The sequence below is a fragment of the Sapajus apella genome, unplaced genomic scaffold (genome assembly GCF_009761245.1).
Source record: "Sapajus apella isolate SASKATOON/1434 unplaced genomic scaffold, GSC_monkey_1.0 scaffold78, whole genome shotgun sequence".
Lineage (NCBI taxonomy): Eukaryota > Metazoa > Chordata > Mammalia > Primates > Cebidae > Sapajus > Sapajus apella.
Genome location: NW_022437018.1, coordinates 429,134 through 447,560, shown reverse-complemented (window position 1 = coordinate 447,560; position 18,427 = coordinate 429,134). Strand labels below are relative to the sequence as shown.

Genomic DNA, 18,427 nt, shown 5'->3' with positions numbered 1-18,427 from the left:
CAACATGGTGAAACCCCATCTCTACTAAAAATACAAAAATTAGCCGGGCTTGGTGACACATGTCTGTAATCCCAGCTATTCAGGAGGCTGAGGCAGGAGAATCGCTTGAATCCAGGAGGCAGAGGTTTCAGTGAGCCGAGATTGTACCACTGCACTCCATCCTGGGCAACACAGCAGGACTCTATCTCAAAAACAAAACAAAATAGGCCAGGCATAGTGGCTCATGCCTGTAACCCCAGCACTTCGGGAGGCCAAGGCGAGCAGATCACTTGAAGTCAGGAGTTCAAGACTATCCTGGCCAACGTTGTGAAGCTCTGTTCTATGAAAAATTAGCCAGGCGTGGTGGCACATGCCTATGGTTCCAGCTACTCAGGAAGCTGAGGCACGAGAATCACCTGAACCTGGAAAGTGGAGGTTACAGTAAGCTAAGATTGTGCCACTGCACTTCAGCCTGGGCAACAGAGTGAGACTCCATCTCAAAAAAAGAATAATACAGGATATGGCTGAGAAATTTTCCAGAGAAATAGATATCATAAAGAAAAAACAATCACACCTTCTGGAAATGAAAGATACTCTTAGGGAAATACAAAATGCAGTGGAAAATTTCAATAATAGACTAGAACAAGTAGAAGAAGGAATTTCAGAGCTCAAAGACAAGGGTTTGGAATTAACCCAATCAGACAAAGACGAAGAAAAAAAAAATTTTTTTAATGGAACAGAGCCTTCAAGAAATTTGGGATTATGTTAAATGACCAAACCTAAGAGTAGTTGGTCTTCTTGAAGAAGAGAAATCTAAAAGTTTGGAAAACTTATCTGAGGGAATAATTGAGGAAAACTTCTCTGGCCGTATTAGAGATCTAGACATCCAAATACAAGAAGCTCAAAGAACTCCTGGGAAATTCATTGCAAAAAGTTCATCACAATCCTAAATATATATACACCTAACACTGGAGTTCCTAAATTCATAAAATAATTATTGCTAGACCTATGAGATAACAACACACAATAATATTGGGGTACTTCAGTACTCCGCTGACAGCACTCAACAGTGCAAGACAGAAGTCAACAAAGAAACAGCGAACTTAAACTATGCCCTAAAACAAATGGACTTTAACAGATATTTACAGAACATTTTACCTAACAACTGCAGAAACAACATTTTGTTCATCAGCACATGGAATGTTCTCCAAGATAAGCCATATGATAGGCCACAAAACAAGTCTCAATAAATGCAAGAAAATCAAAATCATAACAAGTATCTTCTGAGACCACAGCAGAATAAAACTAGAAATTAACTCCTAAAGTAACCCTCAAAACCATACAAATACATGGAAATTAAATAATCTGCTCTTAAATGATTTTTGCGTGAACAAGATGGAAATGTAAAAATTCTTTAAACTGAATAATATTAGTGATACAACTTACCAAAACCTCTGGGATGCAGCAAAAGTGGTGCCAAAAGTAAAGTTCATAGCATTAAATACCTACATCAAAAAGTCTGAAAGAGCATAGGTAGACAACTTAATGTCACATCTCAAGGAACTGGAGAAACAAGAACAAACCAAACCCAAACCCAAACCCAGCAGAAGAAAAGAAATAGCAAAGATCCGGGCAGAACTAAATAAAATTGAAACAACAACAAAACATAATGCAAAATAGAAGTGAAACAAAAAGCTGGTTCTTTGAAAAGATAAACAAAATCAATAGACCATTAGCTAGATTAACCAAGAAGAGAGAAGATCCAAATAAGCTTAATTAGAAACAAAACTGGTGATATTACAACTGATACCACAGAAATACAAAAGATCATTCAGGGCTACTATGAACACCTTTATGTGCACAAACTAGAACATCTAGAGGAAATGAATAAATTCCTGGAAATGTACAACCTTCCTACATTAAATCAGGAAAAAATAGAAACTCTAAACAGACCAATAACAAACAGTGAGATTGGAACAGTAATAAAGGAATTGCCAAGAAAAAAAGTCCAGGACCTGATGGATTCACAGCTGAGTTCTGTCAGACGTTCAAAGAAGAATTGTTATCAATCTTAGTGAAATTCCAAAAGATAAAGAAAGAGGGAATCCTCCCTAAATCATTCTGTGAAGCCAATATTACCCTAATACCAAAACCAGCAAAGGACATAACAAAAAAAGAAAACTACCGACCAGTATCCTTGATGAGCATAGATGCAAAAATCCTCAACAAAATACTAGCTAACCAAATTCAACAGCATAGTGAAAACATAATGCACCATGATCAAGTGGGTTTCATACCAGGGATTCAGGGATGATTTAACATACACCAGTCTATAAATGTGATACGTCACATAAACAGAATTGAAAATAAAAATCATATGATCATCTCAATAGACGCAGAAAAGCATTTCACAAAATCCTGCATACCTTTATGATAAAAACCCTGAGCAAAATTGATGTTAGAGGGGCATGCTTCAAAATAATAAAAGCTGTCTATGTCAAACCCATAGCCATCATCATACTGAATAGGGAAAAGTTGAAAGCATTTACCCTGAGTACTGGAACAAGACAAGGTTGCCCACTTCACCACTTCTATTCAACATAGTACTGGAGTTCCTAGCCAGAGCAGTCAGACAAGAGAGAGAAATAAAGGGCATCCAGATCAAACGAGGAAATCAAACGGTGGCTGTTTGCCAGTGACATGATTGTATACCTAGGAAATCCTAGAGACTTACCCAAAGAGTTCTTAGAGCTAATAATTGAATTCAATAAAGTTTCAGGATACAAATTCAGTGTACACAAATCAATAGCACTGCTATATACACCAACAACTACCAAGCTGAGGATCAAATCAAGAATTTAAATCTCTTTTATAACAGCTACAAAATAAAAAATAAAAGTACTTAGGTATATGCTTGACCAAGGAGGTGAAAGATTTCTACAAGGAAAACTATAACACATTGCTGAAAGAAATCATGGCTGACACAAACAAATGGAAACACATCCCATGCTCATGAATGTGTAGAGTCAATATTGTGAAAGTGACCATACTGCCAAAAGCAATCTACAGATTCAATGCAATGCCCATCAAAATACCATTATCATTCTTCTCAGAACTACCAAAAAAAAAAAAAAAATCTTAAAATCCTGTGGAGCCGAAAAAGGGTCTGTATAGCCAAAGAAATACTAAGCAAAAAGAACAAATCTGTAGGCTTCACATTACCCGACTACAAACTATATTACAAGGATATAGTTACCAAAGCAGCATGGTACTTGTATAAAAATAGGCACATAGACCAGTGGAACAGAATTGAGAACCCAGAAATAAAGCCAAATACTTACAGCCAACCGACCTTCAACAGAGCATGCAAAAACATAAATTGGTAAAGGTAAAGGACACCCTATCCAACAAGTGGTGCTGGCATAATTGGCAAGCCACATGTGGAAGAGTGAAACTGAATCCTCATCTTTCACTTTATACAAAACTCTACTCAAGATGGATGAAAGACTTGAATCTAATACCTGAAACCATAAAAACTCTAGACGATAACATTGGAAAAACTCTTCTACAATTGGCTTAGACAAAGAATTTATGACCAAGAACCCAAAAGCAAATGCCACAAAACAAAAATAAATAAATGGGACCTAATTAAACTTAAAAGCTTCTGCACAGCAAAATAAATAATCAGCAGAATAAACGGTCAACCCACAGAGTGGGAGAAAATGTTTGCAAACTATGCATCTGACAAAGGACTACTCTCTGGAATTTGCAAGGAATTCAAACAAATTTGCAAAGGAAAACCAGTCCCTTCAGAAAGTGAGCAAAGGACATGAATAGACAATTGTCAAAGGAAGATATACAAATGGCCAACAAACATATAAACAAATGCTCAATATCACTAATAGAGAAATGCAAATTAAAATCGCAAGGAAATACTACCTTACTCCTGCAGGAATGGCCATAATTAAAAAATAAAAAAAATAACAGATGTTGGCAAGGATGTGTTGAAAAGGGAGCACCTTTACACTGCTGATGGGAATGTAAACTAGCACAACCACTATGGAAAACATTATGGAGATCACTTAAAGAACTAAAAGTAGAACTATCATTTGATTTAGCAATCTCACTACTGGGTATCTACCCAAAGGAAAAGAAGTTGTTAAATAAAAAAGACACTTGCATACGCATGTTTATAGCTGTACAATTTGCAATTGTAAAAATACAGAACCAGTCTAAATACCCGTCAACCAACGAGTGGATAAAGAAAATGTGAGATATACATACATACATACATATATATATATTTACACACACACACACACACACACACACACACACACACACATACACACACACCATGGAATATTACTCAGCCATAAAAAGGAATGAAATAATGACTTGGAGACCATTATTCTAAGGGAACTCAAGAATGGAAAACCAAATACCATATGCTCTCACAAGTGGGAGCTAAGCGTTGAAGATGCAAAAGCATAAGAATGAGATAATGGACTTTGGGGACTTGAGGAAGGCTGGGACGCAGGTGAGGGATAAGAGACTACACATTTGGTACAGTGTACACTGCTTGGGTGACAGGTGCGTCAAGATCTCAGAAATCACCACTAAAGAACTTACCCATGTAACAAAAACCCACTTGTTCCCCAAAAGCTGTTGAAATAGAATAATAATAATAATAGTAAACTCTTCTTTCGATTTCTATTACCTTTAGGGTACATAGACAGAATAAGTAATTAAGGTATTGTATGATTTCGCCCTGCTGGGATATATTGTTTCCCTAGACATAGAGATTTGTTTATTTCTTAAAGAGGTTTTTTTTTTTTTTTTTCTTCCCAAATAGCTTTAACAAGATGTCATTTATATAGCATTCTGTTTATTATTTTAAGTATACAATTCACTGGTTTTAGTCAATTCAGACTTCGGCAATTATCACCACATTCAATTTAGAACAATTTTATCACTTCCACAAAAAAAAATTCATACACATTAGCAGTCCCTACCAATTTCCTTCTAAACTCCCTGTCCCTAGGGAACCACTAATCCATCTTCTATCTCTATAGATTTGCCTCTTTTGGACAATTCATATAAATTGAATCATACAGTACAATGTGTGGTATTTTGTGACTGGCTTCTTTCATTTAGCTTAGTGTTTCGAAAGTTCATCCATGTTGTAGTATAAGTCAGTACATTGTTTTTTGTTGCCAAATAATATTCCATTATATGAATATACCACATTTTGTTTATCCATTCATTTATTGATGGACTTTGGGTTGTTTCTACTTTTTGGCTATTAATACCTGTTATGAATATTTTCTGTTTAGGCATGTTTTTATTTCTCTCAGGTAGATTCCTAAGTCTGAAATTTGTAGGTCCTAGGGTTAAGTTTTTGTTTAACTTTTTGTAAAACTGCCAAAGTGTTTTTCCAGAGTGACTTCATTATTTTATTGAGTTATTTTTTTAAAAAAATTATTTAAGTAGCTTTTGGAGTACCATTGTTTTTTGATATGTGGATGAATTATATAGTGGTAAATTCTGAAATTTTAGTGTACTCATCACCTGAGTAGCATACCTTGTACCTAATATGTAGTTTTTTTTAATCCCTAGCCACCGCTTCTACCCTTCTCCTTCTGAGTGTCTAAAATCCATTATATTACCCTGTATGCCTTTGTTTACTCATAGCTTTGCTCCCACTTGTAAGTCAGAACATATGCTGACTTCACCATTCATTTTACATTCCCACCAGCAGTTCATGATGGTTCCATTTTCTCTACATTCTTGAAATCTTTGTTCCTTTCGGTTTTTCTACTATAAGCCATCCCAGTGAGTGTTGAGTAGCATCTCCTTGTGGTTTTGATTTTCCTTCCTCTAATGATTAATGATGTTGAGTATCTTTTCATGTGCAATATTATTGAGTGTACATATGTCTTCTTCAGAAATATGTCTATTCAGACATTTTGTTTTTAATTATTGAGTTGTATATAAATCTGTCAAACTTTTTATTTGCAAGTATTTTTTCTAATGTAATTTCCTTTACTTGATAGTATTTGTTGAAGCCCCCAAACTTTTAGTTTCGAAGTCCAATTTACTTATTTTTGTTGTTACTTATGCTTTTGGTGTAAAATCTAAGAAACCATTGCCTAATCCAAACTTGTCAAGATTTACTCCTATTTTTCTTTTAAGAATGTTATAGTTTTATCTCTTGTTTTGAGATTTCTGATACATTTTAAGTTAATTTTTTGTGTGCTTTAAGGAAGGGGTCAAACTTCATTCTTTTACGTATGGATATCCAGTTGTCCTAACACCACTTGTTAAGACTGTTATTCCCCCAATGAATAATTGTGATACCCTTGCTGAAAATAAATTGACCATAAATGTTTTCCATTGTTTCATATTGTCTATCCTTATGTCCAATATTACACTGTCTTATCTTGATTAATGTTGCTTTGGAGTAAGTTTTGAATTATGAGTCCTCCAATTTTGTTCTTTTTTTTTTAGTTTTTATTTTGGAACTGTGTCTTTGCTCTGTCACCCAGGCATGGTGTGACAGTAGCATGAGTACAGTAGCATGAGTACAGTAGCATGATCGTGTCTTACTGTAGTCTTGAACTACTGGGCTCAAGCAATCCTCCCACTTAAGCCTCCCAAATAATTGAGACTACAAGTGTACACCATCACACCGAACTAATTTTTAAATTATTTTGTGGAGACTGTGTCTCACTTTGTTGCCCAGCTGGTGTTAAACTCCTGGACCCAAGTGATTCTCCTGCTCTAGCCTCCAAAGTGCTAGGATTGCAGATGTGAGCCACCTGGCCTCAACTTTGTTCTTTTTCAAATTTGTTTTGGCTATTCTGTGTTCCTTTAATTTCCACATAAATTTGAGGATCGATTTGTCAGTTTCTGCAAAGAAGTCACAAAATGAGCAACTCATATGGTGACGTACAATCCAGGAAAAGCTGGAGCTTGCTTTTGCTTATCTTTCTCACCTCCTACACCTGTTCTTCAGCCTTCTTTCCATTAAAAACAAAATGGATACCTTTTTGCTACATATTTACATGTTTTTAGGATGGGAATGTTAACTTTTGATTTAGAAATATCTTTGCTACCACACTGGTTTAATGTTTATAGGGATGGAGCCTTGCCATGTTGCCCAGGCTGGTCTTAAATTTCTAGGCTCAAGCGATCCTCCTGCCTCAGCCTCCCAAAGCACTGTTATTAAAGGCATGAGACACTATGCCTGGCTGCATTATATTTTTTAAAAAACAACGTATATACTTTAATTTAAAAATACGTATTGCTAAAGAATACTAATGATCATCTAAGCATTCAGTGAATTGTTTTCTTTTGTTGGTAGAGGCTCTTGCCTATGGTGCCTGATTGATCAGGGAGGTGGTTGCTGAAGGTTGGAGTGCCTGCAGCAATTTCTTAAAATAAGACAGCAATGAAGTTTGCCACATAAATTTACTCTTTCTTTACTGAAAGCTTTCTCTGGAGCATGTGTTGCTCTTTGATAGAATTTTACCCACAGTAGAACTTTCAAAACTGGAGTCAGTCCTCTCCGATCCCACCACTGCTTTATCAAGTAAGTTTATGTAATATTCTAAATCGTTCATTGTCATTTCGGCAATGTTTACAGGATCTTTACTAGGAGTAGATTCCATCTCAAGAAACCACTTTCTTTGTTCATCTGTAAGAAGCCAGTCTAAGGCCAGGTACAGTGGCTTATGCCAAGTAATCCCAACACTTTGGGAGGTAAGGCAAGTGGATCACTTGAGCTCAGGAGTTTGAGACCAGCCTGGGCAACATGACAAAACCCCGTCTACCAAAAAAAATACGTGGTGGCACACGCCTGTAGTGCCAGCTACTCAAGAGGCTGAAGTGGGAGGAATGCTTGAGCACAAGAAGTTGAGACTGCAGTGAGCCATGATCGTGCCACTGCACTCCAGCCTGGTGACAGCAAGACCCTATCTCAGTCAATCAATAAAACAAGCAAGCAAGCAAGCCGCTCTTCATCCATTCAAGGTTTATCATGAGATTGCAGCAATTCAGTCACATCTTCAGGCCTCACTTTTAGTTCTAGTTCTCTTGCTCTTTCCACTGAAGTCTTGAACTGAACTTCTCAAAGGCACCCATGAGGGTTGGAATTAACTTCTTCCAAACTCCTGTTAGTTCTTTATGGCATCTAGAATGGTGAATTCTTACCAAAGGTTTTCAATTTACTTTGCCTCAATCCATCAGAGGAATTGCTATCAATGGCAGCTATAGCCTTACAAAATATATTGCTTAAATAGTAAGACTTAATAGTTGAAATTACTCCTTGATCCATAGAACTGCAAAAGGAATGTCGTTAGTAGGCATGAAGACAACTTTAATCTCCTTGTACATCATCAGTGCTCTTAGGTGACCTGGTGCACTATCAATGAGCAGTAATATTTTGGAAGGAATCTTATTTTCTGAACAGTAGTTCTCATTGGTGGGCTGAAAATATTCAGTAAACCATGCTATAAACAGATGTGTTGTCATCCAGGCTTTGTTGTTCCATCAATAAGCCGATGTACTGTCATACAGGCTTTCAGCAAAAAAAAATTTTGTTTTTTGAGACAAGGTCTTGCTCTATCACCTAGGCTGGAGTGTAGTGGCATGATCATAGCTCACTGCAGCCTCCAACTTCTGGGCTCAAGCAATCCTTCCACCCCAGCCTCTGGAGTAGCTGGGACTACAGGCATGTGCAACCACACCCAATTAATTTTTACATTTTTTTGTGGAGGTGGGGTCTCACTGTGATGCTCAGGCTCTTCTTGAGCTCCTTGCCTCAAGTTGTCCTCTAGCCTCAAGGTAGCCTCTGCCTCAGCCTCCTAAAGGGCTTGGAGATTCAGCATAATTCTTAAGAGCTCCAGGACAAATGAGTGAGTATAGGATTCAACTTAAAGTCACCAGTTGCATTTGCCCCTAACACAAGACAGCCTGTCCTTTGAAGCTTTGAAGCCAGGTATTGACCTGTTATCTCTAGCTATGAAAACCGTAGGTGGCATTTTTTTTTTTCCCCAATAGAAGGCCGTTTCATCTACATTAAGAACCTGTGGTTTAGGGTAGAAACTCTTATCAGTTGTCTTCTGGATAAGTTGCTGTAGTTTCTACACCAGCACTTTCTGCTTCACCTTGCATTTTATGATAAAAACATCTTCCCATAAACTTCTGCTAGGTTCTGTGAAACAGCCTCTGCTAGCTTCACACTTGTTCTGCAGCTTCCTCATAGTGACTCTCAGCCTTAATAGAATTGAAAAGAGTTAAAGTCTTACCCGGGATCAGGCTTTGGCTTGAGGTAATGTTGTAGCTGGTTTGGTCTTCTATCCAAACTGCTAAAACTTTCTTCACATTAGCAATAAGGCTGTTTCACTTTCTTATGATTTGTGTGTTCAAGGTAGTAGCACTCTGAATTTCCTTCAAGAGCTTTTTCTTTGCATTCATAGCTTGGCTGTTTGGCACAAGAGGCCTAGCTTTAGGCCTGTCTTTGCTTTCGACATGCTTTCCTTACTAAGTTAATCACTTTTTTTTTTTTTTTTTTTTTCCTGAGATGGAGTCTCACTGTGTCACCAGACTGGAGTGCAGTGTCGGGATCTCTGCTCACTGCAACCTCTGCCTCTCGGGTTCTAGTGATTCTCCTGCCTCAGCCTGCCAAGTAGCTGGGACTACAGGTGCGTGCCACCGCACCTGGCTAATTTTTGTATTTTTTAGTGGAGAAGGGATTTAACCATGCTGGCCAGGATGGTCTCAATCTCTTGACCTAATGATCCGCCCACCTCGGCCTCCCAAAGCTCTGGGATTACAGGCGTGAGCCACCATGCGCAGCCCACTCTTTAGCTTTTGATTTAAAGTGAGAGAGATGACATTGTCTTTCATTTGAACACTTAGAGGCCATTGGAGGGTTATTAATTGGCCTAATTTCAATATTGTTATGTCTCATGGAATCGGGAGGCCTGAGGAGAGGAAGAGAGATGGAGGGACAGCTGGTTGGTGGAGCAGTCAGAACATACATATTTATCAATTAAATTTGCCATCTTATGTGGGTGTGCTTTGTGACATCCCAAAATAATTACAGGAGTAACATCAGAGATCACTAATGACAGTTCACAACACAGATATAATATGTTTGAAATATTTCAAAAATGACCAAATTGTAATACAAAGACATGAAGTGACCATGTGCTGTTGGAAAAGTGGCACCAATAGATTTGCTCAAGCAGGGTTGCCACAGACCTTCAATTTGTAAATAATGCAGTATTTGTAAAGCACAATGAAGTGAAACTCAATAAAATGAGGTATACCTGTGCAGTTGAATAGTCTGCCTCCATACAAGATATTATAGTTATTTTTTCTCTATATATCCTTCTAGAGATATTTTAAACATGCAAATACTGCATATATGTTTATTACAAAACCTACTTTAAGCACTTTTGGATTCATGTTTGTTCCCACATAAGTGTAAACATGCCCTTTGTTTATCAAATGAATTTCAAATGATTTTTTTCCCTATTTTTCTTTCGATTTCTGCATGGCAAAAACACTGTGTACACATAGAAATGATAAATATATGTAGTGATGAATACCCTAAATAGCCTGACTTTATCATTACACATTCTATGCCTGTAAGGAAATGTCACATGTACCCCATAAATATGTACAAATAATATCTACCAAAAAATCCAGTTGCGACATTTCTGAGTTTTAGCTGGAAATGCTGTCCCTAGTTATTATCAGTTACTCAAGGATTCCTACATGTTTTCAGGGACCCTTTTATCATTTCAATCTATGATACATTTGAAATTTATCCTGACATAAGATACCAGGTATGAATACAACTTAGTTTTTCCTGATCACTGTTTAATCAGACTAACACCATTTAATAATCCTTTCCTGTTGATTAAAATCTCATTATCACATATTAAATTCTCACATATGTTTGATTCTAAAATACATTTTAATATCTGGTAGGATGGCAAGGTTAGTTCTACCTTATTAATCTTATTTTAATTTTTCTTGGCTCTTTTAATATATATATTAAAATATATATATTATATATATATAAAATATTATATATATGTGTGTATATATATATATATATATGTGAACTTCAGAGTTGGCTTTTGGTTAAAAAAAAATTGTTAGGGCCGGGTATGGTGACTTACACCCGTAATCTCAACGCTTCGGGAAGCTGAGGCGAGTGGATCACTTGAGGAGCTCAGGAGTTTGAGACCAGCCTGGCCAACACGGTAAAACCCCACCTCTACTAGAAATACAAAAATTAGTCAGATGTGGTGTCACGAGCCTCTAATCCCAGCTACTCAAGAGGCTGAGGTACGACAATCACTTGAACCCTGGAGGCAGGGGTTGCAGTGAGCCAAGATCCTGACACTTCATTCCAGCCTGGGCAATAGAGTGAGACATCATAAAAAAAAAAGTTGGTATTTTTATTATAATCTCACTTTAGTTGTAGATTAATTTAAGTAAAATTGATATATTATGTTGAATCTTCTTTGAGAACATAGGTGTGTCATAGGAATGTCTTAAATATATCTTTTTATACATCTTTTACATATTTAGCTTATTTTTGTATTTTCAGGGGTTACATTTTATAAATGGGGGTCTTTCATTACATTTTCTAACCAGTTATTTGTGTTTAGAAAGCTTATTTTCTGTTTACTAATTTGTATTCAAATGCCATGTCATCTATTTTATTATTTGTATTTGTTTTTAATTTTCTTTTCCATTGTACAACTATTATCTTCAGAGTATTAATGTTGTCTCCATCTTTTCAAATTATTATACTTTTAATTTCTTTCTAATTACATTTGCTAGAAACTCCAGAATATTAGATGATAATAATATAAAAGACATTGTGATAAAATATTTTTGTGAAAGCTTCTTGTATTTTAAAAGAAGTGCCTTTTCAGTTCTCTTCTTTAAACTTGAAACTAACTCCTGGTAGGTTGAGGTAGATAGTTTTATCGTATTGGAAATATTCATCTATCCTTATATTACAAAGAGTTTTTATCAGCAGTGGATGTTAAATTTGTAAAGTGCCTTTTCAGCATCTATTGATATGACTGGGATTTTTTTTCTTCTCAACTCTGTTAGAATGAATTAGAATCTACCTAAGTAGATTTCATCTTTAGCCACCCTGTGTTGCTGGGATAAATCTCACACGGTCAAGGAGTATTAGCTTTGTAATATTCACTGCTTTTTTTTGACAGGTGTATCATATTCATTCCGATAGCTATGAGACACAAAACCAGCATTATGGAAGAAGCTTAACAAAAGAAACTATAAAGGATGGTAAGGATTTAAAAATCTAATGCTTTTATGATTGAACAGTTAATAAAATAATTCTAAAGTTATTTCAGTTTTAGTTCTCATTTGGAGAAGCGATTTGATTCATAATACACTTTTTTAAAAAAATAATGAAACTTAGATTTACAGAATTGGATTAATCTTAAACCCTGGTTCATAATACATCAAGACCATGGCCTGTGAATGACCCTCTGTTACATTTTCATTTCTTTCTTATTAATATACTGAAAAAAATAATGAACAGCTGTGAACCAAATGTCTAGCTCAATACTGGAACTAGAGGTTGTTGTTAAAATTATTTTGTAAGTAAAGGTTATAGATCATAGTATATTAAAACTGTTACATAAGAGACTTTGAAATATGTGTTGTAGCATGTACTGTTATTTTTGTTGAATTTTCCCATGTGTAGTTGAGTTATATAAGTTTCTAGAGCTACATAATGATTAACTAAGTGGCATTAAATTGATAAGTCTGTTAACATACATATATGCTTCTAAAATATTTGTGGCCAAGATATTACAAAAGCAACAATATCCTAGATTCCTAGAAATAACATTATATTACAAGTTCATTCTTAGCTCTACTAAGATAGAGAAGAACTTAGGCATAGTGTAAAAAATTTATAGAATAATTCTTATTTTATGTATAGAAAGCAAACATCCATAGCATGAGCTTAACAATTAGTATTTGCCTTGGAGTGCTTAATCAACAGCAAAATAACTTTCAGATGGGCTATTTAAAAAATATTTTCCCAGGCTAATAATTTAGTCATAACTGAATATATCATTTAGTAGTTTCTGTCACAAATTGGGGGAACACGTTATTTAAAAGCAGAAAGCAAATTCTCAAGTATGATAAAATAGGCATAGTTTTTAAAATGGCCTAATAATCTGATAGGTTAAAACATTTAAAGGTCTCAATTTTCAATAGCATCCCTAACCTGGAAGTGCTATTCCCAAAAGTGAGCTTAATTTTTTTGAAAAATGGACTTAATCAATATTATTGAGAGCAAATGAAAATTAGTAGAGTCATGGTTTTGTATTTGGTAATGGTGCTATTAAAAAATAACTAAATTTGACCCTAGGTTTTAGTTAGCTCTAAATGAGATTCTAACAATATTTGTTTTAAAAGACAGTCTTGCTCTTTCAGCCAGGCTGGAGTGCAGTAGCATGACCTTGGCTCACTGCAACCTCCACCTCCCAGGTTCAGGTGATTCTTGTGCCTCAGGCTCCCAAGTACCTGGGAATACAGGCATGTGCCACCGTGCGTAATTTTTGTATTTTAGTAGAGACAGGGTTTTACCATGTTGTCCAGGCTGATCTTGAATGCCTGACCTCAAGTGATCCACCCACCTTGGCCTCCAAAAGTGCTGGGATTACAGGAGTGAGCCACTGCACCCAGCCTGAACAAGTAATTTTACTGTAAAATTTCTCACAGTAGCAAATAGAGCAAGTCTTGGAATCCTATTTCTTAAGAGAATATAGTGAAATTAGTAAACTACCAGTCTACCTGTAATAAATTTCTTTTCATCTAAATAGGATACTTCATATGACATTAGTGTCATTTAAATATTTTGTAATAAGAGCATCTTCAGCAGAAATTAAGCTGAGGTCATATTTCTATATCTGACTAGAATTCTTAGAATTCTAAGATTAACTGTTCACTTAATTATAAGGGATCATGGGGAAAATATTGGAGAATTCCATCTGTGATGAGTCTACTTCCCAAATAATAGTTATTTCATAATTTGATATTAATGCTCATATTTTTCTTTTTATAGGAGTCTCTAGATTTTTTCATAATGGGTACTGCTTAAGAAAAGATGCTGTTGCTGCCAGTATTCAGAAGATTGAGAAAATTCTGCAGTGGTTTGAAAACCAGAAGCAGCTTAACTTTTACGCAAGTTCATTACTGTTTGTTTATGAAGGTTCATCTCAGCCAACCACTACAAAACTGAATGACAGAATTTTGGCGGAAAAGTTTTTGTCCAAAGGACCACTGTCAGACACAGAAGTACTAGAGTACAATAATAACTTTCATGTGTTAAGTTCCACAGTGAATGGAAAAATAGAGTCTTCAGTAGGCAAAAGCTTGTCCAAGATGTATGCTCGTCACAGGAAAATGTATATAAAAAAGCATCACAGTCAGACTTCATTGAAAGTTGAAAATCTGGACCAAGACAATGGATGGAAAAGCATGTCACAGGAACATTTAAATGGAAATGTACTTTCCCAACTGGAAAAAGTTTTCTACCATCTTCCCACTGGTTGTCAAGAGATTGCTGAAGTAGAAGTGCGAATGATAGATTTTGCTCATGTGTTCCCTAGCAACACAGTAGATGAGGGATACGTTTATGGGCTAAAGCATTTAATTTCTGTACTTCAAAGTATTTTAGACAATTGAATCCTTTGTTGCAGTTTTTTTTAAGGGGTGGGCCAATCATAATGAAGAGCAGCAGTCAATATCTCTGCACCTGTAGTGCTATGTAAAAATTTGTATTGTGAGTCAACATTTTATTTGTCTTTCTACTTTTGGAAGAAAGGTTAACTTTTTTATAATCTTACTCAGGAAAACTAATTATTTGTTTATTAGAAAAACTATGAAGAATAAAGAAACTTAGGAATGTTAAGCAGGGAATGTGGTGGTACATGGCTTAAACATCTTTTTGGCTCAAGTAAAATGCAAACCATTATTCAGTCATTAAGAGTTTAGTTAGTTTTCTGTAGCCAATTCATGAAATCTCTGTCCACCCAACATTGACAACGAGCCATATCTAAACTATTACATTATTAGAACACCTACCAAAATCTCAAAAGCACAGGTTGATGTCCTTAGTATTGCTATGTATGAAGTTACTAAAACTGGAGAAAATTCTACTCAGAAATAAGTACTGTTTAGGTTTTATATTAAAAGTTCAGGCCAGCATATCAAAAGGTGCTTCTTGGTGAAATGATTTAGAATTGTTGCATTCCAAAAGCAGGTTTTCTCTTTGATTTTTTACATCTCTCTCTCTCTCTCCAAATATTATACTTCATGAAAAAGACGATGTGGATGACAACAACAAAAATCTTGAAATTAAGGACACACTAATTGTTCTTACTGGGGTTAGGAGAAGAGAGATGTTATTTTCAAGGAACAAAAAAAAAATTTTTTTTTTTTTTTTTGAGATGAAGTCTAGCTTTGTCGCCCAGGCTGGAGTGCAGTGGTATGATCTCGGCTCACTGCAACCTCTGCCTCCTGGGTTCAAGCAGTTCTCCGCCTCAGCCTCTTGAGTAGCTGGGATTATAGGTGCCTGCCACCATGCCCAGCTAATGTTTTGGTATTTTTAGTAGAGACAAGGTTTCACCATATTGGCCAGGCTGGTCTTGATCTCCTAACCTTGTGATCCACCCGCCTTGGCCTCCCAAAGTACAGGGATTACAGGTGTGAGCCACTGTGCCCAGCCAACAAAATATTTTTATCTTTCATTTATGAGAAAATTGGAATATAAATTTATTACATTGTGAAAAGTATCATAAAGCATATACCTTTTTATATAAATGCAGCTTCAAAAAAGTAAATAATTAAAGTTTTATTTCTCAAACTTGAATTTTTTCTTTAAAAATTTATGTATTTATATGTCCCCATTTAGTTAAGTGGTAGTATAAATGTATGTTGTTAACAGTAGTTTCTCAGAATTATAGTAAGCCATGAAAAACAATATCTAATTAGGTTGTTATCAAAAATACTATGTGTAAATTAGTCTGTCATATAGGGCTTGGTGCATATCTAAATTCAGGCTTCTATTTCACTCTTATTCAAAACAGTTATATATCATGTTCAACAGTGAAATTATAATTTAATTTCATGGGGGCAGGGGCAGTGCTACAATTCTTAGAAAAATTAGATTTGTATTTCATACCCACCACCTTAAAAAAAACAACTAATTATTTGTCATTGAAAAATATTTAAAACTTTGAGTCTTCAAATACATTTGATGTTAATGTTGTCATTACTTGCACTTCGATTCACTAATAACATTTCTAAGTAGTTAGCAGTTTTGCCGTATTTCTGCAAAATATTTTGGAGTTGTAAATTGTTTCTCCTCTTGTTCTTCTAGAGATACAAATTGAATTTTTAAATCCAAGCACCTTTGTTGTGGTGTGGAGAAAAGTTATCACAATTTTATGTTTATCTTACCTTCCCAACCCTCTCTGGGGGTACTTTGCAAATACCTGAGTCCAAACAGAAGTACCAAATAAATGCTCAATGAACTCTATGCTTAGTAAATCTACTAAACCTGAATAACTTAAAAGATAATATGCATTTCGTAATAGCAAAATTTGATTTTAATTTTTTATTTAGAATTGGTGTATTTTCCATAAGGACTTCTAATTTTTCTTTACTTTTCAATTGGATATTGGCTATAGTTTTATGTTTTAATGGGAATGAATTTCAAGTCATAATTAATAATCAGAAAATTTTTAGTTTTACTTTTTTCTCTTACAGTATGGACTTTCGTTGTTATTTGGATAGTGGTCCAATAAATCTTAAGCTCAGATAATTAAACACTATTTTGAATCTTAACAAGATACTGAGGCTTTTTTTGTATGGGATGATATCAGCTTATGTACAATGAATTTATTAAACTTAAGTATTGTCAGAGTTTTTTGCACATTTTAGTTCAATAAAATCTGAATTAACTGTTCAAGATTTTTTTATCTGTATTTGGAAATATAATTTTGTAAAATCAGTGTCTTACCTTTTTGATACATAGATCATGTTTTTAATAAAGCAAGAAGTCCTTTTATCTGTTGTTTTTCAGGGAAAGGATTAACATTTAATTCTGTTGGTTTACATTTGTTATCATTGTTATCCAGTGCTCATTTTATGTTGCTTTATAAGTAAGCTTAGGTGTAAGAGAATAAGTATCTGTTTATCCAGCCTACGTGTGACTATTTTAGTCGATCTCAGTCACTTAATATTATGCTGAAATTTACCACTGTGGGGATGAATGATCACTATTCACCAAGCGTATTTGAACATGTAAACGTTTAAGAAATAAGTATAATACCGTTATAGTTTGGGTTAGTAGGATTCTTATAGTTTTTTTTCCCCTATGAAACATAAGTAATGATTTCAGTGTATTTCTTATGGAATACACTCATTTAGAAAGGACTTTAAGAAATTGTGGATGTGAATAATACCTTTCTCTAATAAAAATTTAAATTGTATAATAGTTTTATAATAAAGTATTTACATTAATTGATATTTTAATATGGATGGACATTGCATAGATTCAAGTAAATTAAAATCAATGATAAATGCTAAATATTTTATCTAAATAGTTTTTCAAGAAACAATTATGAAAATATGTATATTAAATGGCTCTAATGTGGAGCTTGTGATATTTCAACTCAGTATTCATTATTCTTTGTGTGTGTCTGGAAAGATTGTACTTACTTTTCCTCTTTACACTACAATTTGCTCTTATGGGGCTCTAAACTGTGTACAACTAAATAAGAACCTTTGTCTGTATTTCAATTAAGAATAATTTAGTATTTTATGATTTCCAAAATGATGCTCTATGTCTACCAAGTCTATGTATCAAATTTATAGCATCATTTAAGAAAAAGGAATTTCCATAGATATTTCAGTTGCAATTTTTTGTTTCACGCAACTGGAAATACATTTGTTTCTAGGGTTTGGAATATTATAGAAGATGTAGGATGAAAGAAAACAATAGAACAATGAAACAATTCTGTTTGTTAAATTACGGGAATTGTGTCCACTATGGTAAAGCATTGTCATCATTTTAGTACATTTTCTCTTAGTAGTTTGGCATTTTATGCTTTAAAACTTGACTTGCTTTAAAAATTGTTTACAATGCTTACCTTCTTTCTCCAGTGCCTTTAGTCTTGATTTGATATGCTTGTACCCTCAGTTATCCTTTCTATTCCATGTTTTTGATGTTTTCATAGCCTAGGAAACATCTATTCCTTTTTAATAAGTGTCAATCAGGTTATCTAAAGAGGTAACAATTATCTGTTAATGCTTTGGAAAAACAAGTAGGGTTGCCTTTGGAGGCCAGGCTTCTTAGGTTATTCAA

The 18,427-nt window shown here is 34.9% G+C and overlaps 1 protein-coding gene across 2 annotated transcripts in view; it reads left to right on the top strand.

Annotated features, from left to right (window-relative positions):
- The window catches only part of IPMK (inositol polyphosphate multikinase), a 57,864-nt gene extending 42,378 nt beyond the window's left edge, over positions 1-15,486 (top strand). For both annotated transcript variants that reach the window (XM_032252521.1, XM_032252520.1), the window contains exons 5-6: positions 12,243-12,324; positions 14,120-15,486. In XM_032252521.1, coding sequence (XP_032108412.1) covers positions 12,243-12,324; positions 14,120-14,742 — 705 coding nt within the window. In that variant the 3' untranslated portion in view covers positions 14,743-15,486. The remainder of the gene's footprint in view (positions 1-12,242; positions 12,325-14,119) is intronic.
- Positions 15,487-18,427: the final 2,941 nt, after the last annotated feature.